This window comes from Plutella xylostella, chromosome 10, assembly GCF_932276165.1.
Source record: "Plutella xylostella chromosome 10, ilPluXylo3.1, whole genome shotgun sequence".
NCBI classification, from domain to species: Eukaryota; Metazoa; Arthropoda; class Insecta; order Lepidoptera; family Plutellidae; genus Plutella; species Plutella xylostella.
In genome coordinates this window covers 11,388,554-11,404,090 of record NC_063990.1, presented here as the reverse complement: position 1 = coordinate 11,404,090, position 15,537 = coordinate 11,388,554, and the positions used below count along the sequence as shown (strand labels likewise).

The 15,537-nt window shown below is 34.9% G+C and overlaps 1 protein-coding gene across 3 annotated transcripts; it reads right to left on the bottom strand.

Moving 5' to 3' along the window:
• Positions 1-493: 493 nt before the first annotated feature.
• Positions 494-14,639, bottom strand: LOC105391096 (dnaJ homolog subfamily B member 6). Of its 3 annotated transcripts, none has more exons than XM_011562508.3 (7): positions 14,200-14,639; positions 12,576-12,671; positions 10,828-10,937; positions 10,244-10,381; positions 6,486-6,668; positions 2,858-3,098; positions 494-2,095 (listed from the first exon to the last, which is right to left on the bottom strand). In XM_011562508.3, exons 2-7 carry the CDS (start codon positions 12,638-12,640, stop codon positions 1,996-1,998), a joined length of 837 nt encoding a protein of 278 aa, XP_011560810.1. In that variant the 5' UTR covers positions 12,641-12,671; positions 14,200-14,639; the 3' UTR covers positions 494-1,995. The 3 variants fall into 3 exon arrangements, with proteins under 3 accessions (XP_011560810.1, XP_011560818.1, XP_011560835.1); XM_011562516.3 differs by lacking the exon at positions 14,200-14,639 and adding an exon at positions 13,425-13,651; XM_011562533.3 differs by lacking the exons at positions 10,244-10,381; positions 14,200-14,639 and adding an exon at positions 13,425-13,625.
• Positions 14,640-15,537: the final 898 nt, after the last annotated feature.

Genomic DNA, 15,537 nt, shown 5'->3' with positions numbered 1-15,537 from the left:
TGTAAATATTTGTAAGTGCTTAGTAATAATGTTTAGGTACAAATTATAAGATAGTGAGTTCATTTACAAAAATTAAATGCTGGTAGGTAGTATTTCCGACAGATAGGAATATCCTTTAAGTACATATTTTAGTTTAGGCATTGTGTTAGAGGATCATGTTATGGTATCGTATTGGATTGGTGACCTCTATACCTTTTTTCACGAGGAAAGACATCTGACAGGACCCTTATTACATTCGAATAAGGGTAGTTATTGTTTGTATCAGATGTCTTTCCCCGTGAAACAAGGTATAGTTGACATTACCCTGCCTTGTCACCTTGTCCCTTATTGGTATAACGTGCGTAGATTAAGAAACAATATTAAAATGGCGGCCGTTCTTAAGTATCATAAGAGGAAATATTGACATCTACTAATATAGCAAGACAGCATGAATTTGTCTGCCATTTTCATTTAGTTTCTTTATCTGCGTGCGTTATACTATGTCCCTACAGTGGTCGATGAATCGCCGCGTGTCCCTACAGGTGGCAAATGAAATTGAGCATTATACAAACTAACAGTAGGTACAAATATGTCGAAATGAACCAGTCATGTCACTAAAGTCTACCAAAGGTAAGAAACGCCCTATGATAGCCAGTTAATTCATTGTAGAACAATTATTGATAGATGTAAAATCTTGTATGTTGCAAACAACCACGTATAATGGATAGCATCAAAAAGAGGTTTCTTACATTTGGTCGACTGTACAAAATGTCAATGATAATTTAAAAGTAAGGTGTTTTTTCTACAATTTTATAAAAACTATGGAGCAACCTTGTAGAGTACAGGGGGCCCCGAGTGAACTCTTCTCGAGCCATTTATAACAATTTGCTAATCTCAGTCTTATCAGACTTGTCTGATGTCGCCCGGTGACCTGCGTGTGGCGTGCGCTCATTTACATTATCTTCAATAACAAATCTAGTTTCCTATCTGCTATTAGCCTAGAAACCTGCTAAGTATATTAAAATGAACACAATGTTAATAAATTGAAACAATAAGAAACTGACTAAACAACTTAGTTATTACTGAAATTAAGAACTAAGCATTTATTGAAATATTCTCACTGTGAATTTTTTAGTTTCCTAACATTATGTTTTATACAAATTTTCAAAATAATACGGTTCATATAAAATGTTAGCTTTATCTCGCGACTAAGTTCGTAGATCAAACGAACGTGTATGATGCTACCAAATGAGACGAAGCTCGCGTGAACCGTTCCCGCGATGTGTCATTTGCATAAATGTTGTATCTATAAAAATATACGCTTTGAGTGAATGCATCAAATGATATAAACAGTGTGTAAATGAGAAGCGATAAAAAAATATATACGTCGCGTTCACTACAAAATGGAAACTACGAAATATTGGTTCTATTGAGCTACAAGTCTGAGTGAATAATTATAAAATATATAATGTATAATAATCAGCAAGCGAGCCACGGTAGTTACACTAAAAATAACTATGTCCTGTTCTATTATATCACAACAACTACAACAAAATCAGCAAAGCTATTACCCAAATCGCTCACCACTTTCAAACTAGCTTCAAAATAAGAAACACCGTGATTTCTTTGAAATCTTCCATAGTTATGGTTCAAACTGCACAATGTATTGAGCAAAATGATCAATTAACTCAATTAAAAAAGCCCGTATTTATGTTGGTACATCTAATTAAAGTTATGTTAAGAATACACAATAAAAACTAAAAATTTACAATGTGTTCGATACTACACACATAGATGAAACATTACCACATATTTCACACCTCCATAACTATTATAGAAGTAGCATTGCCATTTTCCTTACGAAAACTGGCGGTTTCTCCATCCGTCATGCGAAAGTTAATTTACGTGGTAATGTGTAATCTACGCAACTCGTGAAGCAAACTAAAATTAATAAGATGGAACTCGCAACGCGTACAGTGAACGGTTGTCATTGGGTCGTGATGGCGCCGAGTTGAATTAACTGTACGTGAGCGATTGAGGTACTCCATTCACAGTCTTTGATTTCAGGACCCCGTTCTCGTAGGACATGATGGTCTCCCGACCGTTTTCGGAAATTCTGTAAAGAGAGAAAACACATATTTTAGAATTATTGGCCTTAGTTTAGTTTAATTTCCAAGATTAATATTAAATTAAAGCGCTTAAGTGCGAACTGTGTCAGACTGTACGAGTAAACAATAGTACATTCAGTTCTATCACACTCTATCCGTTCCATAGACCTATCTATAGCTTTCCATAACATGAGCTATGTAATCGCTGAATCTGTGACCAATATCTATGTGTGACTGACCAATCCCACTGTCGATATCATATTATTATCTTAGTAATGTATTTTAAGTGAGCACATATCACATCTGTCTACATCTTATCTGCACTTTGTGACAACACATTGACAAGTTTCGTAATAGCAATTTGCCCGTTTGCTTTGCAATCGACTTTGAGATCTACATCTGGGTGCAGTTGCCTATTACAGACGGCTACATCTACGAGTGGTTCATTTCAACATACACTACAGATCACTTTTAACTAATGACAGCGATTATAATTGCAAAATTGATATTATAAAATTTTACTTATCCAATTTAGAAAAATACACGAAATGAACCTTCCGAGTGACGTATCAACTGTACTTTTTATAGTTTTATATAAGTACGTCCGGCGCACCCTGTGCGGTCAGCGACTGACGCTTTTCTAACTGGCTAATCCTTCCAAAACAGTGACAAACGCGCTCTAGTGTCTCGTGTTTCTCACCGACACGCTAAGAAGATTCGTCCCCTAACAGAGTATCCATTACACACCCCCACAACAAACAAATACTTACTTCTTAGTAGTAATCTTCTTGCCATTCACCACCCTGGTACTGGTCGTGGTACTCCTCATATTCACACTCCCGGGACCTGCGAGCGAGCTGTTGAACGTGGAGAAGGAGGTGAAGGAGTTGCCGTTGTGCGCAAACATGTCGTCCAAGCCGGCCATGCGGAACGGGCTGAAGAGTGACGAGGTGAGGGAGGAGCCCGGGTGCCCGCGCCGCCCGGACCGGTGGTGCCCGTGGCCGTTCATTTCTGGGGAGAGAGAGATAGATAGATAGATAATTCTTTATTGTATACACACACAGAAATTACAATAGAATATGCACAACATAGACGGTACAAATGGGAGAGAGTGGTTAAAGTACTTTTGACGGCAGAATGTGATGATGATACATTTGTAATTGGAAAGAAAGTAACTCCTACGAAATAGTCTGTCATTTTCTTTATTCACAGACGTTATTAGGTTTGTAATCGTCCGAGATCGGTACCTAATTTATAAGTAGGTACTTTGCTTATGATAAGACTTTACGTAGGTAAGCCATAAAATGAACCTCCAAACCCATCAGCAAGATAATTATGCTAAATAGTGTGGTTTTATAGTATAATGCACCGACATTGACCCTAAATTCCAGTCGGGACGCTCACAGTCACGACAGCTTCATATTCCCTCGAGAATACTTTACATTCGTTCATAAAATACAACATGCGATCTAGAGTCTAGACCGTAATCAGGTCAAACCTTATCTCACAGTCTTAGGTTTATAGGCACAACAAAATCTTAACATCCAACAATTACGTTAGGCAGAAGGTTTCTACCAACAGATGGCCGATTAATGCATTTTATTAGTCACTAATTGAGTAGCTACTAAACATTCTGACAGATAAAAAGTATGTAAGTATAGTATGTTTTGAACGGGAAAACTGTGACATCATACGTTAGGTATATTTAGTAGTAAGATAACATGTCCGTTGAATCATGCGTCTTGACGATAGTCGTCACGTTAGCTAACTTATTATTCACAGGTGACTTCCTGTGAGTGCGGTTCAAAGTGTTTTACATGATAATCGGAATGTTTAGTAAGCTTTTGGTGTCGGATAATTTATTTTAGGGTGAAAGAGATTGTCATCTTTATAATTTTTTGGATGTTATGACCAGCAGCGCTACAACGGTCTGTAGATTTTTCTCATCGTGCCGTCGCCATCATTACAAGTGAATAATGTTGCAGTCAGCTGCATAAGTAGCTGTACTTGTGTACCTTGTCAAATTAATAAACTGCCCATTCATTCATCCAAACATTGACAGTTTATTAGGTAGGTAGTTTTACAAAAGTGTATAGGTGCTTATGTAGCTGACCGTATAGCTGAACACAAAAGAGTAGAGATTAATGTTTTTGGAACTAAACAGATTTAAACCTGGCAATAAAAAAAACTTGTGATTTTTGGTCTGTTTCTATGGTTTGAATGTCAAACTCGCCCTGTTCCTGTATAAACAAAGCGATTTTTGCCTAATTTTGGAGTTTTGTGGATTGTTGAGTTTGTTCACGAGGTGAAAATGAATTAAACCATTCGCAGCGAAGCTAGACAGATGATTTACAGCGTTTACCTACGATGTTTGACGGAGAATGAGGCTGGAGAAGTATTAGTCAATATACAGGGTTATTGGTAAGTAGACCGGATCCTTTCAGGAGGTGATAGAGGAAGGCATTTCCAGTCGATTGAACCCAATAATGCATTATCCTAAACTTAATCATTTTTGAGATATTTAATATTTAAGATTTTTTCAATTTTTTGCCAAAATTTTATGCTTAAAACCGAAAATAAAAAAAGTAGCCACATTTCAATATTTTTTTTGGTTGTTTTGCATAAGTAACACCTTAATAAAGTAATTAAAATAATCAAATGTGCATTATTCGACTTAAATTAGACATAATACCTCAAAATAGTTAAACATTTTGAAAAAATATTCAAAACGCAAAAACAAATAAATTTAATTAAAAAAGATTTTCATATGACATTTTTTTGTGCACTTCAGCTTAAAAACATGGTCAACTAATAAGCTTTCAAACAAGATAATTCAACAACAAATCGATTAAGGTATCACCAAGATATGGCCAAAACAACCAGCACAGACGGACAAAATTCAACAGGAAAACTAACAAAATTAGCCCAATTTAAAGGTAAAAAGTGTGATTGTTTTCAGTCCTGTTAACTTTAGTATGGAAACCCCTTCTCAGTTTTCTCCGCTTTCTCTGGTTGTTTTGGCCATATCTTGGTGATACCTTAATCCATTTGGTATTGAATCATCTTGTTTGAAAGCTTATTAGTTGACCATGTTTTTAAGCTGAAGTGCACAAAAAAATGTCATATGAAAATCTTTTTTAATTTAATTTATTTGTTTTTGCGTTTTGAATATTTTTTCAAAATGTTTAACTATTTTGAGGTATTATGTCTAATTTAAGTCGAATAACGCACATTTGATTATTTTAATTACTTTATTAAGGTGTTACTTATGCAAAACAACCAAAAAAAAAATTGAAATGTGGCTATTTTTTTTTATTTTCGGTTTTAAGCATAAAATTTTGGCAAAAAATTTAAAAAACCTTAAATATTAAATATCTCAAAAATGGTTAAGTTTAGGATAATGCATTATTGGGTTCAATCGACTGGAAATGCCTTCCTCTATCACCTCCTGAAAGGATCCGGTCTACTTACCAATAACCCTGTATACGATGTTTATGAAAGAGCAGCGTTTTATCCTGGTGAGTAGGTACTTAATTTCTAACCATTAACAAACATTGCTTATATTTCTTGTAAAAAAGTACTATTTTGATGTAATAGAAAGCCTTTCAATGTGTATTTGTTATTCTTATAGAGGTTAGAAAATACTAGTGTCAAACGTTACAAGACATCAGGGTCTGGATGCTAATGTTGTTAAAACATCAGGTCTAGATACTTTTTTACTAACCCCGACTCAAAAAGGGTATCGATAAGTTTTACAGCTGTAGGTGTCTATGTGTGTCGGTCTCTCCGTGTGTCTCTCCTATTGTTAAAATATGTGTAAGAATATGTAATAGTCGGTATAAATTCCCCAGACATAATAATTTGCAAGTCACTGCTTTTCTGACCAATTAAATAATTTGTTGCAGGAAAATCGGTAAACACAGTTTTAGAAGAATTTCCGGGGCACATTTGAAAAAACTGTAATAAAATATCGATGTGTGATACTATCACTTTTCTCCTATAGTAATTACATAATGGGATAGCCAACACGTGTTTCAGTGCAAAAAAACATTATGAAATACACAATTAAATAAAAGTTACAGTTGATTTGATTTAATGAAATTCATTCAAGACTGCCCCCCTCTCCCCTACTAATTTCTTCTCTTAACATAAACCTCCCCAAAAAGTGGCATTTTATAATTAGTAAATATTTGAAACATTTCTCGTTTTGATTTTTTCTGCTAAAGTATCGTGATACTTTTGTCCGTTTTCTATACTATAATAGTGTGGCCACTTTCTGAGATTGCCACGCCCTCAATGATTCTCTACTCTTTTATGTTCAGCTATACTAAGTTATTGCGGTACTGATTTAACCAACACTAATTGTCAATAATATAGTAAAAATGCATGTTTACTAACCTGCGAGCAGATCCGCGAACGGGGACCCCCCAAAGAACTCTCTAAACACGTCCTCGGGGTCGCGGAATGTGAAGGGGAAGCCTGCGTAGCCAAACTCATAGTCGTCATCCACGTGGGAACGCCGCCCGCGCGACGCGCTCAGCCCCTCCTTGCCGTACTGGTCGTACACTCGACGCTTCCTCTCTGCCGGGTTGGGGGTTTAGGAATGAGGTTGGTTGTAGAGTAAAGAGGTTAGAGCAATGAGGTTCAAATCATGTGTGCTGAATAAAGGAAAAAAGTTGCGGCAATGAGGTTGCGTTTACAGAGTAAAGAGGTTAGAGCAATGAGGTTCAAATCATATATGGCTGCAGAATAAAGGAAAAAGTTACAGCAATGAGGTTGCGTATACAGAGTAAAGAGGTTAGAGCGCAATGAGGTTGGAGGTAGTTGAAATCATGTAAGTATTGGCCTACTCTTTGGAAATTAAGAAATCTTTCTTATCTTTCTTTCATGTAGTACAAATCATGTATTGACTAATGAGCAGGACGCTTTTGGTCCTCATCATTTCCGACCAATGGGCAACGGTTTAGGTCTGTTTGGAGGTGCAGGATGAGACGCGGGTGAAATGACCCAAAATCGCGGGATGCCATTGATAAAAAATACATGATTTCTACTGTACTTTAAGGGGAGAATAGGTTACAGTCGGGGGGAAAGTAGGCGGTGTTAGATGTTGGCTTTGGCGGCAAATCAATGGTACACTTCCACTCGAAAAAAAAACACAACGGTTAAACAGTATGCAGACACTGGCTAGCAACCAACACGTTGTCGCTTTACATAATATACACTTCGGGCTGAGTAATATAGATACACTAAATTATGTAACCTTATTCTTAACCCATGGGAATAATCAGTTACATACGACACACAAATAGAAAGAATAATAGAATTCGCCATTCGATTTCAATTCCCATGTGTATGTTCCCTTTGTCCGCATGATTAAGCAACCGTGATTAAATTATAGTAGGTAATTGATATTACTTAAAGAATAAATAAATGTAATAGATTGTTTGGAAAATGCGAGTCGGTAATATCCATGTTTAAGATGCCAATACTTTTTCTAATGTTTATTATAAGTGTTTTGCAATTTTTGCAATATTTAATTGAACCAAAAAGTACGAAATAATGGAGTAAAATAAACTGGTTAGTAAATTATTAGTTTGTACAGCACCCAAACTAATGTCTCACGCATTAAACAAATGTTTATACAGGGTGTTAACTTAATTGCGTTGGAGCGGGAAATGGTAGATACAGCTGATGATACTGAACACGATAAGACATTAAAAAACGTATTTTATTTGCTTTAAGCTGACCAACATAAAACAGTTTTATTTAGTACATTTTAAAATTTCATAGTCACCCTATTCAGGTTTAGGTACGTTTGACAGAATGACCATGAACTTGAAAGCCAAGATCAAGGCCAAACCATTCAAAGCCAAGGTCAATAAAAAAGTATGCGTGCATCTGCACTACACTCGTGGAGCCACATCGTCAAGGTACCTACCGAGATTTTGGGTACTCTAAGTACCCAATCCATTGTAGACATTTCATTTTACTCCATAAGTATCACTTTATTGATACACAATTATCTTTTATGAATACAGAACATTTTCATTTTATGCTTCATAACATAGGTCACACGTATTCACAGCACAGCACAACATAAAACGAAATGAGGAACAAGGGTTGGTAATCAAAAGATAGAATTGTAGGTACCTTTTCCCTTTTAGGTAATAATTGTAAAAAATGATTGTAAACAAGTAAACAACAATGACTGACTGACAGACTAGATCCACAGAGAAGGTAATGACTATCATAAATACTCGATGGTTATGATACGCGAGATTGTTATTATTCTACTGGTATTTAAAGTGAGGCCATACTTATTATGAAGATTTCCGTACTATTCGTCATCAAAGACGTCTCAATCGCAAGTACACAACACAAATCGAGATGAGCGAGTGTAAGTAAACCAATTCGTCATTGAAGTAGACCCTGTTATCATCCTGTTATGCATTGTGGTCTTTTATCTTTAGCTGCATACAGACCGGCCAAACGAACGCCAACGAACGGGTTTTGTTGACCTTCGTTGCTCAATCTGCCCCTGTATTATGTATGATAAATGTCCATCGGTGGGCGTTCGTTGGGCCGGTCTGTACGCATCTTTAGGTAATAAAAGAAAAATAAAATGTGGTGAGTATCAAGGGTGAATACTAAACGCTTACCTTATTCTGAGTAAAAAGGTTTAATTATTGTTCTGAGCTCCTAGAAAGTAAAAAATTATATTCTGTACGATCTATCAAACTTTATGACAATCAGCTGTTTAATTGTTGATTAGTATGTCATTAATCACCATGAATAATTTCAATTTTATTTAATAATTGTTATTACCTACTGTGTAATTAATTACAATCATAGTTACATCAAATAAATTATGAAAAGTGAAGTTGATAACAAATTTACAGTGTGTGTTCTTTTGCAATCGAATGTCTCATTGGTTATGTGTTTGTGTAGGGTGACCATGTTTTTGATTAAGGTAAAACTTTCCACTTTACTTTAGACTTTAAACATAAATATTCGAGATTCTGATGTTTTTTTTCTTAGAAACGTGCTTGGTTAGACTAATACTAACCCCCATTTCCCGCTCAAACGCATTCTAGTTAACACCCTGTATTTATGAATCTCAACATCGCAAGTAAATATTTACAACAAATTACTCGTCAATCTCATCATAATAAAGTACACAATACGGTGCAATTGGTATGGTACAATTATAAACAGTGTCGCGCAGAACTTCAACATAGAAATGCGATGCCGGAATGCATACCCACACAATTAGTGCATTTAATTATGACATTTATAGCTAGTAAGAAACACAAGTTGTAAAATGATTGAGGCGTTAGCGACAAAAACTTGGCAAATCCAACAGTCTTCAAATTTAATGTAAGTAAATTTCCTAATAAGATTTTGAATATTACACATAACAGTAGTTACAAGCTAATAGTAAGTAGCTGTAAGTTAGCCTGTAGTTTGCCTAGAAACGTTGAATAATCACAGGTCCTTTCAAAACAGGGACAAATCCTAGTTCTGCTGTCGAGTTTGTCACCGACTGTGCCTATGAATTTGAACTATTAAAACATATTGAGAGCATTAAAAGCAAGCAATAAAATAACAAACCATTAACTGCTGCTCGCTATGCCACAAATAAATTTAAAAAAAAAACAATTAAAACACAAAATACTAAACTAAATTAGTTACCTATATTTTAAATTATTATAGTTTTTTTTAAATATTTAATATGGAAGTGAAGTTTAGTTTATTTTAAGAAGTTAGTAACGTTACAGATATTAAGATTCACTTCCAACCATATGCTATGAATATTATCATAAAATTAACATGCGAGTCTCGTAAGAAGGTGCAATGACTATGATATAATCCCACTTTCGCATAAATTAAATAAACAGAACAACTGGTATGATTGCCACCGAATAACTAATCTCAATCAGTTTTTAGTCATCAGAATTTTAATTCTAGCATTTACTAAATGGAGTAAATGCTAGAACCAAAACTCAAATGATAGCTGAAAACTAGGAATAGGTTACACTAAGCTCTCAGCAAAACAGACTTAGCTATTACATGATAATATTCAAAACACTAAAAACGAGTTAGTGGCAAAGAACCAAAATCACAAATCTCAAACTAATATTCATGTTGTATTCTACCGAAGAAGCGGTGGAACGGGGTGTCTCCGAAAAACCCCCGGAAGCTAAAGTGTCGGTGGCCATTGACGCCGCCCTTGCCGGCGTAGCGGTGGCTGTGCGCGCCCGAGCCCCGCCCGTCATACACTTTCCGTTTGCTCTCTAACCAACAAAACAACATCACACTGTAATCTTGTTAAGGCTCCATTGTTGGAGTTCCATCTTCACAAGCAGAAACTTTGTACTTTTTGTTAATTTAAGGCACTATTTGGTAGTCAAACAGTCTTTACTGCTGTGTATTAAAATTGAAATGTTTGCTTACATTTAATTTTAATAATAGAGGTGCGATAATATTGTTGGTGGACACAAGATTCAAGAAATAAAATAAGAACATGAAATATGTAGTTGAATCATCAATTCACAGTATTATGTATAGCCAAAACCACAGCTTTAAAATATGTGAAGTGAAATAAATAAGATAATACATCCGCCAGTAAACAGGAAAGACTATGATGGTGGAAGGAAGGTGGTATTGCATGTTTACACCCTTTACCTAGATATAATTAAGTATATAAATATTATGGTAAATAAGGTGCAAAAAAAATTACCATCTGAGAGTACTTCATATGCTTCAGAGATTTCCTTGAACCGTTTTGTAGCTTCATCCGGGTTGTCGGGGTTCTTGTCTGGATGCCATTTGAGCGCTAGTTTTCTGTATCTGAAATTAAATTAAATTCTCAATGTTATACAGGTCTTTCTTATGTCACACTAAAGTTGAATGTATTCAAAGTAAGCGACAAACTCTAACAAGTAAGTGTAAGTATAACTACAAGACCTGATACAACTATACAACACTGATGTAGCAGAAACTTTAGGAATAAAGCCTATGTTATTAATTTCTATAAATTAAATAGCAAAATAATCCTGTTTCAAATAGAGATGAGAATAAGAGTTAAAACGGAATAATGGTTAATTGATAATGAATAATTTAAAATATCATAATATATTAACAGTTAATATTATTGAATAATTGTTAACAGATAAAAACGCTGATTGGTTGTTTGTTATTTTTATTGACTTCAAATAATTAAACTCAGAGGTTATATGGTTATGAATGATGTTATACCTACAGGGTTTTTTGTTTGGTTAATCGCTGTATACGGAAATGTGCATTAATTTTAAATGCGTTTTCAAGTTTGTAGTGGTTCCTTTATAAGAAAGAGTCTTTTTACAGAAATTACTCGTAGGCACTTTTCTCGAAATGGGTTTATTTACAGTTTACTGCAATCACTTATCACTAATCCAAGTTTATTTGTACAGTTTATAACTCTAATTTAACTAACTTATTCATTACACTAACCCTACTTTATACCAACCTACAACTTCCAAAACCGAACTCAAGAAATATTTATTATTGCAATCTACTTTACTCGACGTCAATAACAATAAGACGTTAAAATTATTTTACTTTCGACTTCCGTGTTTAAATTATCATTCAATGAATTAGTGAAAATAAAGTTATGGTTGATGGTTGATGGTAAGTATATCGTTAACAGTAATCCAGCATTCAATGATAATTCGCATCTATTACTATACTCATAAATACCATAACCCTGTGCATTACATCGCTTAAACGTTAATGGAGCATTCAACGATAATTCGCATCTATTACTATACACATAAATACCATAACCCTATGCATTACATTGCTTAAACGATAATGAATAACCGTGACTGTTCTGTTGAATTTGTTCTTATCGAAAATCATAGAGGGCGTTGCAAGTCAAATACGGACGGTCGGTAAATTGATGAACTTTTTAAATTATCAATATCAATTTAGTGAAATTGTGTCAATGTAGTTAATGAATAAATATAATTAATGTAATAAATTAATGAATTAAACCATTAACGATCACCCCTAGTTTCAAATAACCTATGTATGATTATTAGAGGGTTGAAGACTCTTTGCATTGAATTCCACTAAAATCTAGCAAACAATAAACAGCAAAATTTTAAACACAGTTAATTTTTAGCATCTTTGAAATATGTTGACCATGGGCCCTGTCACTGACCTATTACTGGCTACACATTGTGTGTATAATTAGATTAATCAGCAAATCAATGATAACCTTATTCAAACAGCATGGCTACATGGCTACTCTGTGACAGCTGTTTATACACAACAAGAGTAAGTATAATGTGAATGCATTATATTCAGGTATGAAATACAATACAAAGTAGTTTATACAACCACAAATACACTCACACATATCATGTTATAACTAACTCACATCATATCAATAACTATAGTATGTATTAAAGAAAATAACCCAATATGAAGACTTATCACACTTACGCCTTCTTTATTTCACCCTCAGAGGCTGTCCGGGTGACTCCGAGCACCCTGTAGTAGTCCACCATCGCTGGTCACCCTCTCGGGGTACGCCAAACACTGCAATTACAAAAACAACAATATCTTTATAATACTGGAAAACAACTCATCTCAAATCAATAGTCTATTGCAATACCTATTGCTTTCTCCACAAGAGGAAGAGAACTCTACAAGCATTAAGATTGGCTATGTACAAATTGGATTATGTGCAATAATGAATTTAATAATAATGATAGAATTATAACCTCATGAGGATGCAAACAAGACCCAATGGAATATCAATTCTGCCTGATGTGACCATATCATACTATTTGTAAGTAAGTATTTGTGTTTTAGGCATTTACATGAGTATGGGACTAGTATAGATAAGATACATACACACCCACCAAAGAAACAATTGGGAATTCAAACACCACAAAATATATATTATTTATTTACTTCTATGGTAACAGAGGAACGAGATACATTCTGATCATTGGCAAGGGACAAGCTCTATAGAGACTACAACAACAACACCCACTTTATTAACAAGGGACATCAAAAGGGTAATAGATAGGTACTTTTTTACAAAGGTTCAGCATTTCTTTGGCTTACACATGGTGAAATACTAAGGTTACAAAAGTATGGCTGAATTAGTTAGGCCACATGTTAGATTAATGTGAGTTTAGTTGCATTAACACATAGTTAACAAGGACTACTCCCACCCAACCCTTGCTGTATTGATTGATTTCCGAGAAGGTTCAAACACACAACATCTTCGGAGCTTCCGTCTATTGTTGTTTACCTGCCAGGTTCTACACTTATTAGACTCACCAAGTTTCTATAGTCAGTTCTATCCAAATTAAGCTTGTCTGATTTTGTTTGTTGCTGTAATTTTTGATAAAAATAGCCCGAGCAAGGAGGCAAATTTAAATGTCAAAATATTTATCACGCCATTTTAATTTTTTATGCTGTCAAAAATGACATAATGCAAAAGTGCAATAAAAATAGTGTCTGTGGTAATGATATGAACAAAGAAGGCTTGAATGATTGATTAGTTTCAGGGATTGCAAACATTTGGTTTATGTTTATGTTGCAAAAGATTCGGTTAGTCTACTCAAAATAAATATAACATACACGTGATAACGTATTGGAATGGGACTGATGATAGAAATTTAAAAAGTTTTAATTCATATTTAACATCTAATAAGGACGAAAGATAAGGGTAGCTAATTTAGGAGTAGACAGCCTACTGTAATAGCTTACAGCCATAAATACAATGCCATGTGATATGATTTAAATGTCAAAACTGTTGTTCAGTTTCATAACCATAAATCTTAGGAATAAGGCCCATTTAGGTAAGTAGGTAGGTATATTGTTTGATTGCCTACTTAATACTTAGGACACCCACACATGCAACGATTAATCTTGCAATTTTTCCGATATTTTAATATACTTTGGTTAACGTTAAGTACCTACTTATTATATTTACTCTATTTACTTGGTACCTGCCTAATTAGGCCATAAGCAGAAGCACCTGTTTCAAAATAGTATTTTCTAGGTGCAGTTATGTAGGTGTTATGTATCATTCATTAGGTACAGTACAAACCTTAAAATAACATTGGCTCTTCCTGTGACTACAAAGTAGGTGCCAAACACGAACGATGATACTTTTTATTCAATATAAGTACCAATCCAACAAGTATTTTTTACATTGATGCTTTCCACTGGCCTTGAAAACACTAATTTGCTTCGATCTTTAAGGACACTATCACAGAATGTTCACCACACATGCATGAAACGGATGACTGATCTTGTTCAATGACACTTCTATAGGTCCTTCAAGCACATAAAATATTCACATTCACTTTATTGGCAAGAAAACACTATAGCAAATGGAAAATTCTCGCAATAAAAATCAATAAAACATGCGTTTGACAGTTGGTATGGAGGAACGATAAGACAAAGCGTAGGCAGCACTAGCGATTTTTTGCCGCTCTACGAACGTTCTCAGCGGGCGTGTTCCGTCGACTGACAAAACGCTGTATGATATGATGGCGCTTCGAGCGACCGATTACGAACAACCGGCCACTGACGCGCGGGAGAAACGATACTTTGAAACAAGCCATTAGTTACTTTAGCACCTATCACTACATATTAATTAATCTAACTATTCTCTCACTCTCAATCAAACAAATCACATCAAATCAAACATCGTTTTACAGAAACCTAACTAGTTGCCTATCAGCCATAAAGATACAGGTAAAAAGTTAGAGGTACGTATAAAAATACAACAGTGTAATTTAGGTAGGTAACCTTGCAACTTACAATTAGGTAAGTACTATCAAAATTCTTACTCATTTTAATTTGATCAACCTTCAAAATGAACAGGCAGACAGCCATACAGATAGACTTATAATTTAACTCTAGTCTACGAGTACAAAGCGTACCTTTATCTAAAATATTAAACAATTACCAAATTCTATATACCTATCCAAAATAAAACTTAACCCCTAATTTATCTACCTATAAGTTCTGTTTCTGTCCATTAAAATCGACGAATTTGACATTCGAAATCCCATGCATATTTGACGACTGCAAAGGAAAACCAACTTTACTTACCAGACATAAGGAAAAGTCTAAAATACAATAACATAGTGGAAGCTCTATAGTTAGGTAAAACTGTTGCATACTCCTGACATCTAGTAGGTTGGTATTTCAAAATCCAACAATAACGAAACGATGCAAAAAAAATCTCGTAACTACGAGGTGTTTCATCCCGTAAATACCGTTGCTTCGTTGCTTGTATTTGAGTTGATGATAGGTTGACCGGTAGGCCAGCAGCGGCCGGTAACTTTGGTCCAAAACTGATGCATCATGGTTCATGGTCTATGACGGCAATATGGAACTGAATGCGAAGGTGAGGGTTTTGCAGGATACCCCTCAT